At 44.0% G+C, this 19669-nt stretch overlaps 1 protein-coding gene and 1 long non-coding RNA gene across 8 annotated transcripts in view; one reads left to right on the top strand and one right to left on the bottom strand.

Annotated features, from left to right (window-relative positions):
* The window catches only part of fermt1 (FERM domain containing kindlin 1), a 115418-nt gene that overhangs the window by 49391 nt on the left and 46358 nt on the right, over positions 1-19669 (top strand). For all 7 annotated transcript variants that reach the window (XM_069932431.1, XM_069932429.1, XM_069932428.1 and 4 more), the window contains 2 exons: positions 2368-2581; positions 15959-16061. In XM_069932431.1, the coding sequence (XP_069788532.1) occupies positions 2368-2581; positions 15959-16061 (317 nt within the window). The remainder of the gene's footprint in view (positions 1-2367; positions 2582-15958; positions 16062-19669) is intronic.
* LOC138760997 (uncharacterized) overlaps positions 16614-19669 on the bottom strand; it is a 58888-nt gene continuing 55832 nt past the window's right edge. The window contains exon 3 of the long non-coding RNA XR_011356056.1: positions 16614-17022. This is a non-coding gene — a long non-coding RNA (uncharacterized lncRNA). The remainder of the gene's footprint in view (positions 17023-19669) is intronic.

Genomic DNA, 19669 nt, shown 5'->3' with positions numbered 1-19669 from the left:
TTTGCTAATGCATTCTAGTCCATTCGAAATGAACGCCAACATTGCATTTGCCTTCCTTCGTACTGACTCAACCTGCAAGTTACCTTTCAGGGAATCCTGCTTGAGCACTCCCAAGTCCCTTTGAACCTCTGCTTTCTTAATTCTCTCTCCATTTGGAAAATGGGTTGCTTTTTTTGTTCTTTCCACAAAATCCATGACCCCATACTTTCCAAATTGTATTCCATCTGTCACTTGTTTGTCTGTTCTCCCAACCTGACCAAATCCCTCTGCAGACCCCTTGCTTTCTGAACACTACCCACCTCTTTCATCGTTGTCTAATAAATGCTGCCTTGAAATTGGAGTTGGTGTTTTCCTGATGCATTGAACTGGTTCCATGAGCAGCCTGTTGGGTGAGCTGCCAAACGTGATGGGAAGTTGGAAAAAATCTGATTTAAAACATCGTGGGTGTGATTTTCATCCTGAATTGTTCACAAGAACTAGGCCTGTTTGCTTCCTGATGGCAGATGCCAGTAGACCAATAACATGGCACCACCAGGTTGATGGTCCTCATGGAGTTGGTTGCTTCAAGCAAGGTCAGGATTGCTCAGTGAGCCAGAAATTTCAGCACCTAGTCTGAAGATGTTGTCATCTTTGTTAGTGAAACTTGTGAGGGTGGGGGGAAGGGAAAGTTGAGCACAGAAAAATTGTCATGACCATTAAAAAATTCCAGATGTACAAGAATTTGCTAAAGGGCGACATCAAGCAGAATGTTACCAACATGGGAAAGCAGATATGAAAGAGATCAATAAGACTACATCGCTGGAGAGAGAAAACATTTTGAGAAGTTGTGGTAAAGAGGTTTTGTGCCACTGTTGTAGTCATGCGCCTCATAAAGTAGATAGTGGGTTATATGGAATGAGCTGCTGTGGGAAGTGGCAGAGGCGGGTACGATTGTGACATTTTCAAATCATTTGGACAGCTGCATGGACAGGAGGTGCAGGGGCATCAAAATCAGGACTGCCAGGCTAAGAAATAAATTCTTCCCACAGGCTGTGAGATTGAACGGTATCCTGTAAACCAAGTAAATCATCCCAAAATATTTGTATATATTTGTATGTACCTTTTGAAGGCTGTGGATTGTGTGTGCACTGTGGTCGTGAGAAATGCTGTTTCGTCAGTTTGTATAGGGAAAGTCAGATGAAAATGAACTTGAAAGGTTTAGAGCAATGGTTTTCTTATAATAATTTTATTAAACACCATTAGATTTGTGATCAAGAAAATTACCTTGCAACATAAGCAAAGAAACTAGGTAATAGTTGAAAATATTTTAAACATGGTATATTTGGTATAATGCTTCTGTGTCTTATGGCTTTTATGAATATTGTTTTCTGTATAGTTGAAGGCACTCAAATTAAAAAAAAACATGCAATTACAAATAATTGCTAAACATGAGAAAATTACAATATTAAATCTGCCCCATACTATTACAATCTATAGTTAAAATATTATCAGACTGTAGTTTATTCTTAAGCAAGCATATTCAATAACTATTAAGTGTTCTGTGCCTCTGAGTGCATTCTGGATTGAAAGGTGCAATTGTCCAACAACCCTTTCATCTTTTTCTTCCCACTCACATACCCCCTTACGTAATCCCTTTGCTCTGTGATTCGTAAGGGATTACGTAAGGGGGTATGTGAGTGGGGAAAAGAAAACATTGAGAATCACCTCTCTAGACTCAATTGTTACTGAAATATTTTGCTGGAGAAAAATTGTCATTGGCCCAGTTTTGAAAATCTGCACAGAACAATTGGGTACGATTAAAACAGTGGTTTTCAAACGTTTTCTTTCCACCCACATACTCCCTTAAGCAATCCCTTACTAATCAAAGAGCACCTATGGCATAGGGAATAGTCATGGTGGTATGTGAGTGGCAAGAAAATGTTTGAAAACCATTGGTTTAGAGGGATATGGGCCAAAACTGCGCAATGGGTCTCACTATAACAGGGAACTTGGTCAGCGTGAATGCTTCTGTGCAGTTTAACTCCATGACTCGAGGACTGTCACTTCTATTTATTGGCAAAACTTTTCACACATTATACCAAATATACCATGTTTAAAATATTTTCAACTATTACCTAGTTTCTTTGCTTATGTTGCAAGGTAATTTTCTTGATCACAAATCTAATGGTGTTTAATAAAATTATTATAAGATTAACAATCAGGCTCGCTGAAACATTGCCCTGTTTTAGAATTCTTGGTTTGTTAATTATTATTAATGATTTGTATAGTAGAACAATGACCTGCTTTGTTTCAACATGTTTAATGAGATACTGCATATAAATGCCTCTGATTCTTTGTTTCATCGCTACCATCTGTTTCATTGTTCAGGAAGTCCTGGACTCTACAGCAAGACGATGACTCCCATATATGACCCCATCAATGGAACACCTGTTTCTTCTACAATTACTTGGTTCAGTGATAGTCCTCTAGCTGAACCTAATTGCAACATCCTGGCTGTGAGCCAGCCTAACCTTACACCAGAAGAACTGGCTAAAATGTACCGGCCGCAGAACCAAGTTGGCAAAGCAAAGTTGAATGCTGGGTAAGGATGTTTAAAATGACTTAATTGGAACCCATGTATGAAGTAGATTAAGCAAGAGCAGTACATTTATTTAATACCCTCACAACATGCTCTCTTAAGTATGATTATAATAGATATTATTTAATTTTCTTAAAGGAACAGTTGTTTGAAGTTTTCAAGCTGTATATTATTAAATCTAGATATATATATATATATATATATATATATATTCTCTGTGTGTGTATATATATATATATTCTGTGTGTGTGTGTGTGTGTGTATATATATATATATATATTCTCTGTGTGTGTATATATATATATATATATATATTCTCTGTGTATATGTGTATATATTTGAGGAACTTTGGGGGACATCCGATGCGCTCTAGTATTACTAGAGCGCAAATACTAGAGCGCATCGGATGTCCCCCAAAGTTCCTCAACATGATTATCCAACTGCATGAAAACCAACAAGGTCGGGTCAGATACAGCAATGAGCTCTCTGAACCCTTCTCCATTAACAATGGCGTGAAGCAAGGCTGTGTTCTCGCACCAACCCTCTTTTCAATCTTCTTCAGCATGATGCTGAACCAAGCCATGAAAGACCCCAACAATGAAGACGCTGTTTACATCCGGTACCGCACGGATGGCAGTCTCTTCAATCTGAGGCGCCTGCAAGCTCACACCAAGACACAAGAGAAACTTGTCCGTGAACTACTCTTTGCAGATGATGCCGCTTTAGTTGCCCATTCAGAGCCAGCTCTTCAGCGCTTGACGTCCTGCTTTGCGGAAACTGCCAAAATGTTTGGCCTGGAAGTCAGCCTGAAGAAAACTGAGGTCCTCCATCAGCCAGCTCCCCACCATGACTATCAGCCCCCCCACATCTCCATCGGGCACACAAAACTCAAAACGGTCAACCAGTTTACCTATCTCGGCTGCACCATTTCATCAGATGCAAGGATCGACAATGAGATAGACAACAGACTCGCCAAGGCAAATAGCGCCTTTGGAAGACTACACAAAAGAGTCTGGAAAAACAACCAACTGAAAAACCTCACAAAGATAAGCGTATACAGAGCCGTTGTCATACCCACACTCCTGTTCGGCTCCGAATCATGGGTCCTCTACCGGCACCACCTACGGCTCCTAGAACGCTTCCACCAGCGTTGTCTCCGCTCCATCCTCAACATCCATTGGAGCGCTCACACCCCTAACGTCGAGGTACTCGAGATGGCAGAGGTCGACAGCATCGAGTCCACGCTGCTGAAGATCCAGCTGCGCTGGATGGGTCACGTCTCCAGAATGGAGGACCATCGCCTTCCCAAGATCGTATTATATGGCGAGCTCTCCACTGGCCACCGTGACAGAGGTGCACCAAAGAAAAGGTACAAGGACTGCCTAAAGAAATCTCTTGGTGCCTGCCACATTGACCACCGCCAGTGGGCTGATAACGCCTCAAACCGTGCATCTTGGCGCCTCACAGTTTGGCGGGCAGCAGCCTCCTTTGAAGAAGACCGCAGAGCCCACCTCACTGACAAAAGGCAAAGGAGGAAAAACCCAACACCCAACCCCAACCAACCAATTTTCCCTTGCAACCGCTGCAATCGTGTCTGCCTGTCCCGCATCGGACTGGTCAGCCACAAACGAGCCTGCAGCTGACGTGGACTTTTTTACCCCCTCCATAAATCTTCGTCCGCGAAGCCAAGCCAAAGAAGAAAGATATATATATATACACAGAGAATATTCAATGTTCTAGAATATTGACCGAACTGTCAGCTTGCTACCAAAGGCAGTTCATAAGTTTAAGTAGGGATTCTTTGGCAAATTTGCAGCCAAAAGCAAAATGCTGAAAATGTTAGAAAATATGAAATAAATCAGAAAATTACTTTGTGTTTTCACCCAAAAAAATTATGAATTTGACACATGAACTCTTTCTTTCTACATCGGCTCCGCTTGACCTACTAAGTGCTTCCTGCACTCTCATTTCATCAACTGTATTTGTTGATTCATTTAAGTTTGAGCAGTCCAGCTTGTCAACCCATATGTAGCACAGCAGTTAAAAAGTAGAGTTAATGGATTGAGTATTGGTTTAAGAAAAAGTACCAGGGTGCAGGTTAATCGGATGTAAATTGGGTGACATGGATTCGTAGGGTCAAATTTGGCCTATAACAGTGCTGTATGTCTAAATTTTTTTTAATTAAAAAAAAATGTGTTTTTGAGGAAATTAATGCAGCAGATGAGTATAAAATTAAAGTACACCTTGATGGAAATACTTGGCATGTTATCAGCACCAGTGAAGAAGGAAGCGTTTAGTATTTCACATTTACGACTCATTTCCAGAATAGTTCAGGTTGGTCTTTTCTCCTTGGAGAAAGAGGGGTGATAGAAGCATACAAGATGGTGCAAGGTATTGATTGTGTGGATGGCCAGAGGCTTTTTCCAAGTGCTGAAATGGCTAACATGTGGGGGCATTGTTTTATGATGCTTTGGAGTAAGGTCAGGGGAGATGCAAGAGGTATGTTTTTCCACAGAGAGTGGTGGGTGCATGCAATGCGCTGCCAGCAAAGGTGGAGAAGCAGGTGCAAAAGGATATTTTAAGAGATTGTGGTCGTGAAATTAAGAGTCGTATTGAGTTGATGCAGAAAACAACAGTTTACTGTTGGACCCGAGCACTTTTTAAAACCCCAGGCTCCCAGCCACCCCACCCCCCCCCCCCCACCACCATCACCATGCATAGCTGAACGTGATGTCACCTCGCTGCCCGAGACTTCTCGAGCTGGTTCAATTTCCTGGCACAGACGAGCCACCACAAGACTATTAAATGGCACATGGAACTGAGAAAAATGTAGTTATGCAGAAAGGAAATTCTAGGTAGTTACAAGAGTAGATTATTGGGTCAGCACAGTTCTGTAGGCCAAAGACTGTATTGTGCTGCAGATTTCTATGCTTTATATTCAGGGTGAATCAAGTTTTAAGACGCAGACACCGATGTGGTGACATGGATAAAGAAAAGGTCTGTGATTGGGATGAACTGGCCAAATGGCTGCTGACTCAATGCAAAATGCTTCAGAGCTGCATTTGTCTCCGTCATGTTTTGATGAATTAAAGAACGTTGGTGTGAACCTTTGATGAATGTTCTTTTGACACTGCTTCTTCTCTGTGAGGAGCTCTGAATATTCTCCTGAATGAATATTTCTGCTGATTGAATAAAATTAAAATAAATTAAACGTGACACATAGTAAACGATGATAACGTTTTTCCATTGGCAAAACATCAGGATGGAGATGGGCCATCAGAGTGGTGGTGGGGGGAGTTATCTCAGACAAGATCGTGCCTTTTCCTGGAAAGTGACAAGACTGAATGCAAATATCCAAACACCAGAGGGTATAGGTCTCAGATGAGAGGAATCCATTTTAAAGGGGATTCTTTTTTACTCCAGGGGTGGCCAACCTTTTATATTCCGTGCATCAGTTTTTTCACGCCCTAGTTCAGATGCATGTACAAGTATGTGTCACTTAACATCTGTTTAGGCATCATTCAACTGCATACATGTCCGTGGTCCCATAATCAGTTACCGCGAGCAAGTCCACAGCAATTTAGAAAAAACAATCACTTGCTCTCAGAAATTGTATACTGTATACACAAACTGATCCAACTGCCCCGCTCTCTCCCCACAGTCCTGTATCAATCCCAACTAATTCCACAGCTCTATGTCAGTCCTCACACTGATCCCACTGCCCTGCTCTCTCCCCACATTCCCGTGTCTGTCCCCACACTCATCCCTACTTACAAATAAAACATTTACAGTTGCACTACATTATTGAGGCGGACCGAGCAACTGCGCAGTAAGACGGGCCAAATTGGCACCCCGGTCAGTTGGTACAAGATTCTGTGGACCCCCCTTCCCTTCTCAGGAGAAGCCTACATTTGTGGTTCTGCCAGCAGTAGCCGGAGCCAAACTGCAATGCAGCAAGTGCTCAGACAATTGGAATGATTACAGTTTCTCCCACACAGATGGGGCCACAACGCCGGGTGGTGCGTCCCTTTATGCTCGCTCCCCAATGCCAAGTTGAGACCAGCGACAGGAAACGAACCAGCCATCCGCCGATAGTGGCCTTGGCAGTTCGCACACATAAAGAAGTATTCTATTTAATGGACCCGCAGACAAGGAGGGATTTCCTAGTCGACATGGGTGCACAGATAAGCCTCATCCCGATGACGTTCTTCAAGCTCAAGTATAATCCCAAGGGCCTCTTCCTACAGGCAGCCAATGGTTCCTCCATTCCAAGCTTTGGTACCCGTCTGGTCACAATCCATGCCACGAGAACTGTTTTCCATTGGAATGTACGATTGAGACCACTGGGAAAGCCCTACTCGGAGCCAATTTCCTCCGGTCACACTAGCTCCTGGAAGACATGAACAGATGTCGCTTGGTCAATGCTACCATGTTCCAGTCATACCCCCTCGTACTATGGCAATGTTCCTTTTTGCCTTTGGGCATCCATGCTCTAGATCACAATGAATATGCCCTTTTACTGGCCAAGTATCCGTCACTGTTGGTACCCAATTTCCACGACGCTAAACCAGCACATGGTGTGGAGCACCACATGGAAACCACTGGACCACCAGTGTACACACAGTCACAGCACCTTACGCAGGACAAACTCTTCCAAGCCAAGACTACATTTTCTGCAATGGAGGAGTTGGCTATTGTCCTTCGTTCAAACAACCACTGGGTGTCCCTGATGCTTGTGGTCCAGAGGAACTCTCATGGTTGGTGTCCATGTGGTGACTCAATGATGTCACAGTCATAGATAGATACCCCATTCCACAAGTCCAAGACTTTGCTACGCGGCTCCAGGGCTGACGGATTTTTTAACCTCGTCAAGAGAGTACCATCAGATTCCAGTGCATCCTAACGGCGTCCCGAAAATGGCCATTATTACACCTTTCTGTCTTTACGAGTTCTTCCAGCTGCCTTTTGGATTCAAGAGCCCAGCCCAGATGTTTCAGCGCCTCATGGATGTGGTTGGCAGGGACCTCTATTTCATCCTCATCTGTCTGGATGACATCCTCATCGCCAGCCCTGATGCCAGCATACACAGTATGCACCTGACTCACCTTTTCGACAGATTGCAGGAGTTCAGACTCAGGGCGAAGCCCAGCTAAGTACCAATTCAGCCTTGTTTTCCTTGGACACCATATCACCCGCGAGGGTGCCAAGCTGCTGCCGGATAAGATAGAAGCCATCTAGCGATTTCCCCCAGGCCGAGCACCATCAAAGGCCTACAGGAATTCCTTGGGATGGTGAACTTTTATCATCATTTTCCTCCTGGGAGCAGCCACTGTCATGTAACCCCTATTCGACCTCATCAGACTTGGCAACAAGGTGCTCCAGTGGACATACAAAACCATCGAAGGATTCCAGACAACCAAAGCAACATTAGCGGAGGCCACATCTTTGGCTCATCCTGACTCTTCCTCCCCCCTGGCCCTTACAACAGATGCATCAGACAGAGCAGTCAGTGCAGTACTTGAGCAGTGGGCCGATGAACAGTGGCGCCCCTCCGGCTTTCTTCAGCAAACATTTCCAGACACCAAAACTCAAGCACAGTGCGTTCGACTGCGAACTGTTGGCCCTGTACCTCGCAATACGACATTTCCAGTACAGGTTAGAAGGAAGGGTTTTTCTAACCTACACAGACCACAAACCACTCATCCATGCACTCAGCAAGGTCTCAGGCATGTGGTCGGTGAGGCAACAATAACTCCTCACTAACATTTCCTAGAATACAACAGACATTTGCCACGTCGCAAGCAAATCCAACATGGTGGCTGGCGCTCTGTACAGACCAGCCATCTCCGCCACCTCAGGAGGACTCAATGTTGCTCAACTGGCCAAAGACCAGGCGGAGGATGTGGACGACCAGGCCTACCGAACCGCCATTACCAGCCTGAAGGTTAGCGATTTCTGTCCTTCACCAGGGAGCCCGACTTTATTGTGTGACATGTCCACAGACTTTCCCAGACCCATCCTACCTGCGACCTGACAACCAAATTGATGGCCTGTCACTTCCTTCAGTAAGGCCAATGGTCCGCCTGCTGTCCAACAAGTTCATGTGGCATGGGCTCCGCCGTGATGTAACACTGTGGGCTGAGACTTGCTTGGACTGCCAATGCACAGACACACCAAGGCCTCACTCCAGAGCTTCACTCTGGTGCAACGCCAGTTTGACCACGTACACGTGGACGTTGTCGGCCCATTCCATGTGAGCCAAGGTAGGCGGTATTGATTCACAATAGTTGACCGTTTTACCTGTTGGCCGGAAGCCATACCCCTGCCCACTTGCACCAGAGCTTTCTTGTCCACTTGGGTCGCACGCTTTGGAGTCCTGACCCACATCACCTTGGACTGAGGGGCCCAGTTCACATCCTAGCTCTGGTCCAACCTAGCCAAGTTCTGCGGTGGCCAGTTACCCCACACCACAGCCTACCATTCTCAGGCAAACAGCCTCATCGAACGTTTCCACTGCCACCTGAAAGCAGCCCTGAAAGCTTGACTACAAGGCCTGAATTGGATGGACAAACTCCCATGGGTGTTGTTAGGAATTCGCACAGCACCAAAAAAAGACCTGCCAGTGTCGTCTGCTGAGATAGTGAATGGCTCCCCACCTACCATCCCAGGGACATCCACTTCAACCCTCCCGATCCACAATGATCCTTAGACCTTGAGGGAACAAATAGGTAAGCCGAAACCACCGCCACCTTCCAAACATGGCTCTTTACCCTGCCACGTCCTTGCTGCAGTCCACCAACTTTGTTTTCGTTCGCAGTGGACGACAAGGAACATCCCTGCAATGCCCCTATGGAGGCCCATTCAAGGTGTTACAGAGCAATGGTGTCATTTTCACTCTGGATATTGGTGGGCGGCAGGACATGTTTAAGATTGATCACCTCAGGCAGCACATCTGAACTCAGGCCTGCCTCATCCTGGCACCCTAGGTCAGACACCGAGGCCACCCGCCTAAAGACTGTAGTGTAACTTGCTCAAAGGGTGGCAGCGATTCTGGGGGAGGGGTGGTGTAGCTGGCTGAGAGACAGTGCAATTAGATGGGCCGAATTGCCACCCCGGTCAGTTGGTACAAGATGGTGCGGGCCCCCTTTCCCTTCTCGGGAAAAGCCTGCATTTGGTGACACACATCGCATAGGAGATGTTGCCACTTCCTGTTTGTGCATCACTGGGCAGGCAGTGACTCCGCAACCCGCTGTCATCACTCCCTTAGACCAGGAAGTGGGTTGTCCCCTTAAAGCATCGTGGGAGATTCAAATAAAGTTCAGTTACTGGTTCACTCGTGTTGTGTGGTCGTACTTCATTTCAGTAGCGCTGCCGGTAGCAGCCGCTACAGTATCCCATATATTACAAAGTATTAACCGTTAATACTTTTTGCATGAGTAGTCTTACCTTTTTATTATTTTCACTTGGTGCATTGCACCACTTCTTATCATCCAATGCACCACTTTTGGCACATGCACCATAGGTTGGTCATCCCTGTTTTACACAGATTGATTGACATCTTTCTTTTCGACCCTCCCACCTGTACGAACATATTACCTTTACCTGTCAGCCTGTACTCCTCCCCATTCCTCTCTCCTCCTCCGTCCTCCTTCCCCTTTTTATCGTCCTCCACCTGCTTTTCCACATTTCCGTCAAAGTGCTCAGGCCTGAAACATCGCTGACCTTTTGATCTGCTGAGCTTCACTGGCACATTTGTGTATTGCACTTGACTCCAGCACCTTGTTTAACTCTAGGCTTGACACCTGGAGCACGCTACCAGAGGAGTTGCCAGAACCCAATGCAAAGTTTAAGAGGAGGAAGGGTGGGCAGAATGGGGCACTTGGAAATTGCTCTGGTGAGGCATCTGGAAGAGAGCCTATTAAGTGAACTTCTTTAAGGGAGCCCTGGTAATCCGACAGCTGCCTGTTGTGCTTGAACTGGAGTGAGACCTGCAGGATGTGCATGCAATGACTGTAGAGCTAGAAATTGTGGAAATCATGTCCTGATGTCAGAAACCTTTTTTTTTACACAGAGTGCTAGGTGTTTGCCTGCATTGCTGGAGGTGGTGGTGGGGGCTGGTACAATATGGGCACTGAGACTGGCACATGGACGTAAGGGAAATGGAGAGTTATGAACTGTGAGGTTGGGAAAGATTAGGATTTATTTAGGTTGGCACATTTGTGAGCTGACGGGGGTATACAGTTCCATTTAGACATTGGTTTTTGCCACAGCACAATCTGGGATACTTTGTGGGCTCAAGGGGGCTTGTACTTCAGGGTCAAGTGTATCGAACTTCTGAACGTAAGCATGGTTAGCTCAGCAGTTAGCACAACACTATTACAGCTCAATCAACCCAGGTCGGAGTCTGCCACTGTCTGTAAGGAGTTTGTACGTTCTCCCCATATCCGTGTGGGTTTCCCCCGGGTGCTCCAAAATGTTCAGGGTTTGTAGGTTCATTGGTGTAATTTTGGGCACGTGGGCTGGAAGGGCCTGTTACCATGCTGTATGATTTTTTTTTTATAAAAACCTTGAAGTCCACAGCCCCTCCAGTCCAGAGTTGCAAGCTGACATGTCACACTGTAGATTACAGACACATAAATCAGATTGATGGGATTGTTCTGGGAGCCAGGAAACACTTGATGTTTAATATGCATATTAATCACTCACAGAAAATATGAAAGGACATTAATGTAGTGATTGCCAAGGAACTAAATATGTATTTTTATCTGGTGTTGAGATTTTTTTTACAATGGGAGTCTCGAGTGAGGGGCTGCTTTCAAGAAAAATGTGTGGAAACTTATTTTCACAGCAGGCGGTGAAGCGCAGGAGCTGTGGAGGTGAGCTCATTCAAAGTATAGTGTTTAGAGTAGGGTAAGGGGAGGGGGGTTGGTTGATGGTTAATGGAATACTGACAGAGAAGAAGATATGTAGCCTGAGGCAGAACAGTGATAATCACATTGAATGGTGGGGCAGGCCTGAACAGCAAAGTGTACCTTTATTGTGTAAATAATAGAGAATTCAATGCAAGTTCCCAGAATTTACGAGATGGAGATGAATCCAATGGGGCAGGCGGGATAAGAAAGGATTGTCCTCCTGATGATATCAGGAAGAATGAGAGGCACGAAAGCCAGCAATGACAGCTTGGGTAAATAGCCTAATTCTTTGCTGCAACATTTTAGGTGATTCTGTGCAATATTTTATAGCCTCCACCCTAAATTGATTGATGCCTCTTAAGTGTGTCCATTTTTAGAGGGGTGCTGCACATGAGATTACTAACCTCTAAAGCACTCTGCTGGAGAAGTTCAGCAGGTCAGACAGTGTCCTTATGTAGCAAAGGCAAAGATACATAACTGGCGTTTTGGGCTTGAGCCCTTCATCAAAGTAGGAGAAAATGCCAGCAAGTGTCCAGGCAAAGGAGTAGAAAGGGGAAGGTGGGGGGAGGTGGCAAGGCAGGAGATGATGGGTGGAGAAAGAAGGGAGGGGATAGCAGCAAAAGGAGAGGGGGAAGAAAAGGTGAGCAGGTTCAATGGAAAGCAATAAAGTCAATCGGCACTTTCAAGCAGGGAAAACATCCGTCTGTAAAGGCGGAGGTTCTTCGCCTTTACGCCTAATGACACCTCTCTGAATGCACCGTGGCTGGCTCCGAGGTGCAGATTCCAACCTTTCTTGGGGAAGGATAATCGGTGGAGCACTATGTTCTGCTGCATGACCTGAATGTACAGCCACTGCAAGGGGCTAGTTAGGGGTGGGCTGATGATGCTGTCAGCCCGTGACCCATCTCCCCACTCACCCCTCTCTCCATGACGCCTTCAAGGCAGGGGCAGCGGACAGGAATAGTCAGGCAGCGGGGGCTGTCAGGGGCCAGTGGGAGCAGACAGGGCCGGCAGGAGCCATCATGGGGTGGCCAGTTTGGGCTATGACAGCCTCACCAGGCAGCTCTCTGCGGCTCAAAACATGGCAGAGTAATGGCCGTCTTCCCTATCTATAATTCCCCATGCAGCTGGAACTGTTCTGGAAACAGAGAATGGTTCTAGCTGTGTGGGGAATTATGGGTAGGGAAGATGGCCATTGCTCTACCGCGTATTTATGACGGGTCATCCCCACCCCTATCGGCTCCAGAGGGCACGATGAGCAACCTCTGGATATTAATGGGACACTGGACCTGCCTTTTAAGGCTGCTACCTGAAAGGTAAATTTTAAGTTTTTGATCCGTTCTTGTAGTCAACCTCCAGGCAAAGGGCTGATGTGAAATGGCCTAGTGTTAATGCCATGTGGCTGGAGGGTGCCCAAACAGAAAATAAAGTGTTCCTCCTCCAATCTGCAGGTGGTTAGGGTGGGATAGTGCATAAGGCTATGGACAGACATGTGAGTCTGAGACTGTGACCCAGAATTGAAATGGTTGGCCACTGGGAGGTTGCTGTAGTTGTAAACAGAGCAAATGTGCTCAGCAGTGATCTCCTTGTCTGCAACCAGTCTCCCTGATGTAGAGGTTGCCACAAAGGATGCTCTGGATACTGTAAATAAGTCCTGTGGATAGACAAGTGAAGTGTTGCTTCACGTGAAAGGCCTGATTTGGGCTCCAGACAATGGTGTGGGAGGAAGTGTGGGTGCAAGTGTAATACCTGCAGGCACAGGGGAAGGTGCCGGGGGTTCGATGGTTGAGGAGGGATGAGTGCACAAAGGAGTCGCGGAGGGAGCAGATGCTATGGAAGGCCAAGAGGGGAGGAGATGGAAAAATGTGTCTGCTGATGGGATTCTGTAGTAAGTACCAGAAATTCCAGGGGATAATGTGTTGGATGTGGAGACTGGTGGGTGGTAGGTGAAGATGAGGGGGATTCTATGTTTGTTGTGGGTGGGGGCAGAGGGGGTCAGGGCACATGAGCGGGAGATGGAGGAGATGTGCATGAGGGCTAAGATGATGGAGGTGGAGGGGAAGCCATGTTTGTGGAAGAAGGCAGACATTTTGGAAGTTCTGGACTGGAAGACCTCAGTAGAGACAGAGAAAATGAGAGAAGTGGATGGAATCCTTGTAGGGGGACAGGGTGTGAGGAAGTGTTGTCCAAGTAGTTGTGGGAGTTGGAGGGTTTGTAGTATATGTCGGTGGAAAGCTTGTCTCCTGTGATAGTACAGATTCTATCACCAATGTGTATATGTACAAATTGTAGTGTAGGATGACTGTGATTGGCTGAGAGCATAGCCACACCTACTGGTAGATCTTAAAGGATTGGTCCTAGCCAGACCAGGTCATTCTGGACTGGTCAACCTACTTGAGATATGCTCCAGTCTTTTAGTTAATAAAAGCCTTGGTTTGCATCAACAAGTCTTTGGTTCTTTCAACGTGCTCTACATCTCCCAAGATAGAAACAGAGAGATCCAGGAAGAGGAGAGTGTTATCGGAGATGGACCAGGTGAATTTGAGATTGGGGTGGAAGTTAGATGTGAAGTGGATGATGCATTTTTCCCCTCTTTTCCCATCTTCCACAAGGACCACTTCCTCTGTGATTCCCTCATGCACTTATCCCTCCCCACCCATCACAGTGCTAGAGGTTCAACACTGCGCCTACACCTCCTAACTCATCAGGGTCTAGGGCGCCAAACACGCCTTTCATGTAAACCAACACTTCACTTGTACAATCTAGAGGACTTATTTATTGCATCTGGAGCACCCTTTGTGGCATTCTCTACATCGGAGAGACCAATAGCAGACTGGGAGTTCGCTTCACTCAGCACCTCCGCTCTGCTTGCAACCACAGCGATCTCCCAATGGTCAACCACTTCAATTCTGAGTCGCACTTCTGTGCTCACATGTCTGCCCATGGCCTTATGAGCTGTCCCACCCTGACCACCTGCAGATTGGAGGAACAACACTTTATTTTCAGTCTGGGCACCCTCCAGCCACATGTCAAGAACATTGACTTTACTGCTTTCCATTAAACTGCTTGCCTTTTCTTTCCCCTCCCACCTTTTCCTGTCCTTCCAGTTCTTTCACCCACACAGCCCTACCTTCCCCCTCATTGCTGCTGTCCCCTCCCTCCTTTCCCCACCTATAATCTCCTGCTTTGCCACCCCCCCCCCCCCAAACTCTTTTGTTCGGACGTGCTCATGCTTTGATGAAGGGCTCAAGCCCGAAACATCTGTTATGTATCTTTGCCTTTGCTAGATAAAGGACTCTGTTTGACCTGCAGAGTTTCTCCAGCATTTTGTGTTTTACTTCAACCAACGTGTCTACAGAATTTTGTTATTTACTTCCAAATACTCTGTGAGCACAGTGAGCATTAGGAAAGCCTGCAGAAAATGTAGGGCCACATATTATGGCATCTTTGGTCAGATTGTGCAAACTGCCCCCCTGGGTTGAGATCTGATGTGCAGTTGTAGTTATTGTAACAAGTTTTATTACAATGCATTGAAAATAAATTGCAAAAATTCTAACTTGAAGATCTATGTAGATGCAAGCTCCCTGTCGAAAAATGTACACCTTTAAATAGAAGATACCAAAACGTAAAAGGAAAACTGAATTGGCATGATGGGAACTGAGATGAATCTAGTTTGTTTTGCATCTTTGCCATTTCCAAGCTCACATATATGAAGATGCAGCGATAGAGTTTGTTTTGCGAGCAGATCAGCAAGACATCTCATACACAGTGCAGAGTTACAGAGCAAAGTACAGAGCAAAAACAACATGGTTTCACTATTTTTAGGCTTCGTTCAAGTGTCTTATAAGGGTGAGAAAGAAACTAGACTTAAACTGGTGGAGTGTAATCTCACATTCGTGAATCTTCTCCCTGACAGGTGCAGTGGCAGGGTGGGGGTATTGGTTAAGAGAGTGTGGCCAGGGAGGTATATTTGCTGCTTTTTTCAAGTCAGTGGGAGTTGAGCATGGGGGATGGGGAGGGTGATAGCGTAAGCTACCCAGTGATGCACCCTGACAGGATTCTTTCCAATGGTGCATCTGTAGAAGTCAAGGAAGGGACGAGACAACCTACATTTCCTCAGGTAGTCAAGGTGCCGATGTACTTCCTTGACCATTGCATCAATGTGGGTGGAGCAGGACAGGTCAGTGGAGGTATTTACTCCTCAGCTTAAATCTGTCTACTATCCCCACCTCATTACTGTTGATGAGGTGTGGGAGAATCAGCTCTGTCCCTCCTTCAGAAATGTTACATGTCAAAAAGTCAATGAGCAGACTGTGGTTGATGTCTGGGAGAAAAGAGAGAAATGCCAGCCAAGGGGGTTTGGCTGATTGTATCACTCTCAGTGAAAGAAAACACAAGTTCAAAGAGCAAAAAATGTTAGATCTGTGATCATTTCTTTCTGGATCTGCTTTTTGTTTTGTCTCTCCAGATGGCTCGATTCATCACGTTCACTGATGGAACAAGGCATCCAGGAGGAAGATAAGCTGTTGCTGCGTTACAAGTACTACAGCTTCTTTGATCTGAATCCAAAGGTAAGCAATCAGCCAAATTTGACTGTTCTCTGCATCCTATCCCTGTCCTGGGATTGGGCAACGTGACAATCTTGAACTTGTGTTAATCACAGGATAGAATGTCTGACTTGCCATTGGCTGAAGGTTTTACCTCAAACCTTGCGAACCGATGACACCTCTAGCTTTCAACAAAGAGAAATTGCTGAAATACTCAATGTGGAGAAAGAAATGGATTTAACAAGTTGATGACTTTTCATCAGAACTGAACATTAATTCCATTTCTCCCTCTGCAGAAGCTGAATTCATCCTGCTGAGTTTCTGCATTTTCTGTTTATAATTTTGAATTCCATCATCTCAGTTGTTCTGCTTTAATTCCCAAATAACTCCAAACACTGGAATTCAGATGTTATTAACCACTGTTAGTTCCTTTTCACCAAGATGTTCACCTGAACATGCTTAGCAGACATAAGTGGTTGGAAGTTAACGTAGAACAGTCCAACTCAGTGCTACGAACTAATCGGCCTCTATTAGTAGTAATACAGGAACAGCAATGGAAGATTCACCAAACAGTGGTAAATTCAAAATAATAGCTTTATTAAACTATTAACAACAGAACAGTTCACTTAACTCTAAACTTAACGCCCACTATGTGTGAATGGAATTGTATAAATGAGTATGTATTAAAGTCCAAACTATTTCAGTTTAGACTCGAGTCTGAAAAGTTATTTTTAAGGCCCAATATTTTAAAGTCTTGTTGAACTTAAAGGTCTATTAAATTGTAGATCACAAGTGATTATGAAACATCAGGTTCTTTTAAATTGTTGCTTAAAGCAATAATGAAGTCTTTGTTAACACTAGTTCAATCCTTAGACTTTTCAAACTCAAATCATGTTGAGTTATTTCCCTAGGAAGAGATTTCTTCTTCAACTCCCTCTTAGCTTCCTAAGAGTTCTGGAGGTTGTTTCCACGATGAGGCTGCCGTCTAATAACAAAAAGAGACAGTCAGAAGTGGTCTGGCTTACTTAAAACAGCACCTCCTCTTTCTCCAGGGAATACTGTCAATTTAGTCCTTCTTCTTATGGGTTCTTCTGGGCTAAAGATGCCTCTGCCTTGTATACCCTTAGCATCATGTGAAATTACATCACCAATGAGATCTGTCTTAATTCTTGGAAAACATGATCAGTTATTGGAATTTTAAACAGTTGCCAATCCCAGTTCTTGTAAACCATGTGATTTTCATACCTCTGGCTTGTAGATCACACAACTCCAAAGATGACCTAATTTTTGTTTCAAAGGCTTAAGTATATCGCTCACATGGCTCTGAGTTTCATTTTTCTTCCTCAAGAGGCCTTAAGTAGTTTGGCTTAAAAACAGATCGCTTCCTTCAACATGTCTTAATGAGTTCTTAGATACTTCAGTTTTTAATAAAGCAAACACTCCATTGTTCTTGAATAATTGACACCCACTTCAGATCCATTAGCTCTGTCTTTCCAAGTAACATCGACTCTGAAAATCAACATTCTTTCTGATTTCAGTGGTGTATCTGTAAATGTGCTGACCCTGTATCAGCCCACAACTAACTAAGAATGTGTACAATCTTTTAAATCTATAATTTACTTTAATAAGACATCTTTATAAGAAATGTAATGTAGCCTTAATCTAAATATTACTATTAACACAGATCCAATACGTCTCCTTCCTTAGACGAAACTTTTGAATTTCTTAAAAGTCAAAATTTTAAATTACAATCCCCCACTTGTTTTTAATAGATTTCAATCTTAAACAATATATTACAAATATGGCAGAAACAATATATAAATTCAACACCTGCTGCAAGGATGTGTTCTTCCTATGTGTCATTCTCTTTAACCAGCTCATCTGTACATTTTAAATATTGGGTTTCATTCTCTGAAATTTTTCTGGAGCATTCATCATTCCAAATGGTAACATATTGTATCCATGTAAACCCAATAGGCTTACAAAGGCTGAAATTTCCCTTCCTTTTTTCTGTTAAAGGAACACACCAGTAACCTTTTAATTAATCTAGCTTTGTAAAGGATTTAGCTTTTCCAATTCTATCCAAATTTTTACTTCTGGTGAAGGCTACTTCTGGCTAACATCCAAATTCTCAACATAAAGTTTTAGCATGTTAACGTGACTACTCTGTCTTATGCCTTTCATCAGAAGTTTTAACCACATAATTGACCTCATTTACCTTATGTTCTCTCTCATATAGCCCTAAAAGTTTTGCCGTAAGAGGATTAGAAATTGTGGGGGAAAAAGAATTGACACTTTATTCCCTAGTTTGAAAATTCTCTCATGAGATTTCTTGTCATACCAATCTTTCATTTTGTCTTGACCCATTTTTAAATTCTCCTCAGCTACCTTATAGAACTTCTGTAAACGACCCTTAAGTTTTGAAACCTAATCCAACTGCACATCCTCATAAACTCACTGTTCTTTTAGCAACATGAAATGTCCTCTAACCTCGTATCCAAATTACTGCAAACAAAAGTAAAGGAGCACCTTCATCCCAATTCTTTGCATTTTCTTGACAATAAATCTTCATCACAGTTTTTAAAGTTGAATGGAACCTCTCCAAAGATTCTGGGTGACATGCAGACAATATAATTTGTTTAGCTCCCAATTTATAAACTAACTGTTGAAATACACCTGACATAAAATTATTTCCCTGATCTGATTGTATTTCTTTAGGCAAACGAAATGAAAAATTTTACAAGACCCCCGCCAGCATAGTTTTTCCTTTAATATTCCTGAGTGGGATTGCTTCCAGGAACCTGGAAATGGCACACATAACAGTCAACAGATATTCATTCAGTTTTTGGTTTTGGGCATTGGACCAACACAATCCACAATTACTTTAGAAGAAAGTTCTCCAAAAACAGGAATATGTTTTAAAAGTGCAAACTTTTAATGTGTGGGATGTTGGTTAGGTTTCTCTTCCCATTTTTTCTTAAAATTGTTTCATAATTTTGTAGGTAGTTTTCTTTACCCCAAGGCGCCCACATAAACGTTTTTTACAAGCCATGTTCAAAATCTCATCTCTATAGGCTCGAGGAAGTACAATCTGGTGAACCATTGCCCATTCTTCATGAGCAGTAATCTCACGTAGCCGCCATTTTCTCATCAATATACCTTCTTTGAAATGAAACCCCACTGGCATTTTCTTAATTCCCTCATCAGAGAGAGCATTACCTCTAACTTCACTTGGTTTTTCTATTAATTTTGCTCTGAATAGGGACACATTCATTTCCAATTGCTGTGCAGTGGCAGAGACTTTTAATCCTTTAAAATTATTTTGTACAGTGCTGTTTTCACTGGTGGTACTTTCTTCCATCACCTTCATTACTGCACACATTTGGATCTATCTCTAAATCCATCTCTGTTTCATCAATGACTGGTTTATCTGTTAATTTCACTGCAGGGCCAACTTCATTCCCTGCCAAATCATTTCCCACTAACAATAAACTACCATCTGCTGGCAAATTGATCCAATTCCCATTTTAACAAGTTCCCTATTTTCAAGTTTAGAATCAGCTGACCTAACAAAGAAATATTTAAATTAGTCAATGAGTCATCACAGGTTATCTCTTCTATCTCAATCTGTT

This window comes from Narcine bancroftii, chromosome 4, assembly GCF_036971445.1.
Source record: "Narcine bancroftii isolate sNarBan1 chromosome 4, sNarBan1.hap1, whole genome shotgun sequence".
Lineage (NCBI taxonomy): Eukaryota > Metazoa > Chordata > Chondrichthyes > Torpediniformes > Narcinidae > Narcine > Narcine bancroftii.
Note: the sequence above shows the minus strand (reverse complement) of the source record. Positions and strands in the feature narration are given on the sequence as shown.